The sequence below is a fragment of the Trachymyrmex septentrionalis genome, unplaced genomic scaffold (genome assembly GCF_001594115.1).
Source record: "Trachymyrmex septentrionalis isolate Tsep2-gDNA-1 unplaced genomic scaffold, Tsep1.0 scaffold176, whole genome shotgun sequence".
Lineage (NCBI taxonomy): Eukaryota > Metazoa > Arthropoda > Insecta > Hymenoptera > Formicidae > Trachymyrmex > Trachymyrmex septentrionalis.
In genome coordinates this window covers 247,718-252,237 of record NW_017304928.1, presented here as the reverse complement: position 1 = coordinate 252,237, position 4,520 = coordinate 247,718, and the positions used below count along the sequence as shown (strand labels likewise).

At 42.9% G+C, this 4,520-nt stretch overlaps 1 protein-coding gene across 1 annotated transcript; it reads right to left on the bottom strand.

The window, feature by feature from the left end:
• Positions 1 to 2,766: 2,766 nt before the first annotated feature.
• LOC108746534 (histone-lysine N-methyltransferase SETMAR-like) lies at positions 2,767 to 3,985 on the bottom strand. Its single transcript, XM_018483356.1, has one exon. It carries the CDS (start codon positions 3,808 to 3,810, stop codon positions 2,782 to 2,784), a length of 1,029 nt encoding a protein of 342 aa, XP_018338858.1. The 5' UTR covers positions 3,811 to 3,985; the 3' UTR covers positions 2,767 to 2,781.
• Between the last annotated feature and the right edge of the window lie 535 nt (positions 3,986 to 4,520).

Below are 4,520 nucleotides of genomic sequence, written 5' to 3'. Positions count from 1 at the left end.
CATCGAAGGAGGAGTTGAACAAGATCACAAAAAATAATTTTTTGAAGTGCTTCGAGGATTGGAAAAAACGTTGGCACAAGTGTATAATATCTGATGGGGATTACTTTGAAGGGGACAAAATAGATATTCATAAATAAATAAATAATTTTTGAAAAAACACAAAATTCGCGATACTTTTTGAACAGACCTTGTAGATTGTATGAGAATATTTAAAAAAATGTAAAAAGACATACATGAAGCACAAATTAAGAAAATACATAAAGCATGATAATAGTAATACATATATGCTGTATGAAAATATAAAAAATGTAAAAACATAATAGTAATATAAATGTTGACGTACATCTATTACAAAGGTATCCGCCAATGTCCCCATGGTAACGTCTCCGTCGAGTCCGGTACGTATCATTTGTCGTCGTATGGACTCAGAGCGATTTTCGATTCGGATATCGTGTATACCTCAGTTTAGATCGTATACACAATTGAGGACAAGTCATTTCGATCTCTTCGTTCAAACACCGCGTGTAATCGTCGAACGTTATCGTTTGCGCTACGACGTTACTCTTTACGCCTTTCACCTATTTAGTGTCCTTCTTGCCGTTCACCCTCACTGCGTATATCTTCGCTCTGAGACCAACGAATTCAGTCATTATCGCACCGTTATTTTCGTCCTTCATCAGACCGGGTACTTTTTTGTTCGCGAGAGGCATACCGTACGCGTTGTCCGTCGGATAATCTCTCGTGTCGAATCTAGGGATATCTCGCGTTTCATAGTCTCGTAAACGTCTTCGTACTCGATGCGGTATATAAGACTGTTTGTATCGGTACATAATTTTACATTTGTCGCGAAATAGTGGTAACATATATTCGTCGTGAAATTTGTACAAGCAGACTTTCGATATGTCGAGTATACACATACCCATGTAAATCGGCTTGTTGAACTTCATCTCGAGTTTGCGCAGTTCGACGGCGATTAAATTTTCCGCAAAGACGCTACGGATGTGGAAATTTGGTTTTGCAATCATTGCCTCCACGCCGTATCGTCCGTCCCATTTTGTTAATAATTTTACGTCGACGTGATTGCGCACATTCTGCATAGTTTTACCGAATACTGCGTTGTTCATTAGTTTACAAATTTTTTTCAAAATCGTTTTTCGCGCGCGTTCTGAAATTTGTATTAAGTTCAATGTAATCGCGAAGCCATGGAAATTGCGCGAATTGTAGCACCCGATGGATCTTTGTTACGCGAAGATCGTGACGAGTACATTTCTGCAGGTTGCGGTAGTGGATGACATAACGCTGTTTATCGTGCAATGTCGCTAAAAGTTGCTCGCGCTTGCCGGGCGGCTTATCGCGCGTCGGACAGAACGGTAGGTCAGTGTGTCGGTCGTGTATATGCTGCGGATACTCGAGATCGACTTCGAGAATGTAACCAGAGCGATCGCGCTCGCGTCAAAGTTCACAGCGTCTTCGAGCCATAGAAATTTGGCGTATGGCAATGGTTGACACATCGCCCACCCGTATAAATTGTGAACGTCGTAGTACATCAAGTACGACGACGGTTCCGACGGGTCGTACGAATGCATGTACTTGTTATTAGCTTGCGCGTATCTGCCTGAACATTGATTGAGATCACCGTATATACCGCACTCAATGAACATTATCATGTCAATTATCAGTGAACAAGTCAAACTTTACACGCGTATGTTTTAACATCGCATCCCACGTGAAACCAGGCAAGATAATAATGTGCGGCGTCTCGCACACGTTTGAGCACTATTTCTCTCGCGTTTTTTAAATTAAATTTATTTCTGAAAATTAATTTAATTTAAATGAGTATATATTATATAGTATTGTAAAAAACAAAAAAGCGTACCACAACAAAAAATCTACGCATGAATAAAATAAAATACCGGAAATCTAATAAAAATAATAAAATTATGTAATAAAAACTCACCAGAATTCATATGTAAGCAATTTAAATTAGCGTGTCCAAAAAGGAATAAAAAACTTTTGAAATATATACAGCAAGAAGGAACGCAGATGTGTAAGACAGACATTACGTGTTGATTATTATGTACGTTCAGAAGTGCGGATCAACACAGACAGAAGACGGACTGTAAGTAACAGAAAGTCAAACTTTGTTTATGATGGGAATATAAGCCTTGTGGAGGCCATCGGTGTCAGTTTGTAAATTGAAACCGAACTGTGGAAGGACGGCTAGACTCAATCTCACAGGTATACGCGGAGAGGCGAACACCTGTGAGTCGCACGCACTCTTTTCGGTCCCGGAATGCGGGACAACGTCCCAAAAGGACGCTATGATACCTGTTCCTGAGGGACGGTGCGAACGTCGGTCCTACCATTTGGGTCAAGGAACTTAATCCTTTTGACCCGGGACTGGACCTCGTAGGATCTTAAGAATTAGAAGGTGGGTGAATGAAGCGAAGGATAACAAAAGGATGGAAAGCCAGCGGACTTCAATTACAATTAATTGACATTTATTATGCTTACAGATATTATTACATTAAGTGATTATGTGAAGATTAATAAACATATCGCAATTATCTTTTGCAAGTTGTGTGCGCGCGCGTGTGTGTGTGTGTGTGTGTGAGGAGAGACAGGAGAGAAGGAGGATAGAGGTTACTGGGGGAGGGGGGGGTTGAAGGCGAGGAAGATGGCGCAGGAGCACATTGGGACGAAGTATTGGGTGGATCCATATATTCGTTCGCTTTTTGAAGGCTAAAATGAAACAAGTTTTTTTCATACAAAGGATGAATTTTAATCAATAATATATTCTCCGTTTTTGTTGATGACCTCTTGCCGTCTTTCCAACAATTTCATTATTCCGCTCTCATAGAAGGTCTGGGGCTTAGAGGCGAAAAACCGGTCGAGGTACGTTTTCACAGCTGTCTGATCAGCGAACGATTTCCCGTTGAGGGAGTTTTGCAGGGACCGGAACAAGTGATAGTCGGATGGCGCAAGGTCTGGTGAATACGGTGGGTGAGGCAAAACATCCCAGCCAAGTTGCACTAATTTTTGCTGAGTGATTATTGCGGTGTGGGGTCTGGCGTTGTCATGGTGGAATATGACACCTTTGCGATTGATCAGTTCTGGACGTTTCTGTCGCAATGCTTGATTCAATTTCGTTAGCTGCGTGCAGTAGATCTTCGAATCGATCGTTTTTCCCTGAGGAAGCAGCTCGTAAAACAGCACACCACGATGATCCCACCATATGGATAGCAAAATCTTCTTCGGATGCAGGCCGGCCTTCGGGGTGGCATTCGGCGGCTCGCCAGCGGTTCCCCACGATCTCTTGCGCACTATGTTGTCATAGATGATCCACTTTTCGTCGCCAGTCACTATTCGTTTGAGAAACGGGTCGCTTTCGTGCCGCTTCAGAAGTGAATTGCAGATGGATATGCGGTTGGCCAGGTTCTCCTCGGTCAGCTTGTGCGGCACCCAAACATCGAGGCGGGACACGTAGCCAAGCTGTTGCAAATGCCTTTGTACGGTTCCATAACCTATTTTAAGTGTCTCCGCAATCTCTCGCACCTTTAGCGTCCGGTCTTGCTCAACCAGTGCCTTGATATCATTCGAATCAACCTCGGTGGGCCGACCGCTGCGGGGTCCATCTTCAAGACTCGTATCTCCGGAACGAAATTTGGCAAACCATTTCTGAGCGGCACGTTTTGTTAAGGCATCGTCCCCGTATACGCTGCATATCTTTCGGTGGGCCTCCGCAGCTCGCTTGCCTTTCTTGAAGTAATAAAGCAAAATGTGCCGAAAATGCACCTTATTCTCCGACATGTTCACAGGTCTATAGCACAAACAAAACTAATGCCAATGAAACCAAATTTGACAGATGAAAAGAGCGGACTGTCACCTTTCCAAAACATATTTGGATTGCCCGATTAGGCAACCAGAACCGGAGATATTCGGAAAAAATTTGCACTACTAACAAAAAGCGAACGAATATATGGATCCACCCAATACTTATATTGGACTGTGTAGGGAGTGGAGTTTCCGGGAATATAGACTGTTACCAGTTACCTTCGTTGGTAGGAGAGGAGTAAACCGATCGGGAGAGCCGATCCCAGTCGATCGGCGCGGGATCTGGATGGGATGGAGGTGGCAAAAGCGGGTTTGGTGAAGGAGGGGGAGAGAATCGCTCCTCGAGGGGTGGAGGGGAATAATTTAGGATTTCTCTGATAGTGGGATCGAGTACGGGAGAGGAGCTTAGCTCTGATCGGTCGCCGACCGGTGAGTACGAAATATCCGGATGGTCGATAGAATCGTCGGTCGATTTATCTGGCAGTGATCGGCTCTGTCTATTACTTCGGTCATAAGAGGTTCGCCCCTGAGTTTTTCTAGCGTTACGGACACGCACTATAACCGAAAAGTTAAAAGTAAGTATGAGCTTGAGTACACGGATATATATTATATATATATATATATATATCTAATATAAAAAAAGATATAATATGATAAAATATATTTATACGTATACAAATATTTTG

What these genes read in the sequence shown, in the direction of transcription:
- LOC108746534 (XM_018483356.1), bottom strand. Translation starts at nt 3,810, where the DNA reads ATGTCGGAGAATAAGGTGCATTTTCGGCACATTTTGCTTTATTACTTC.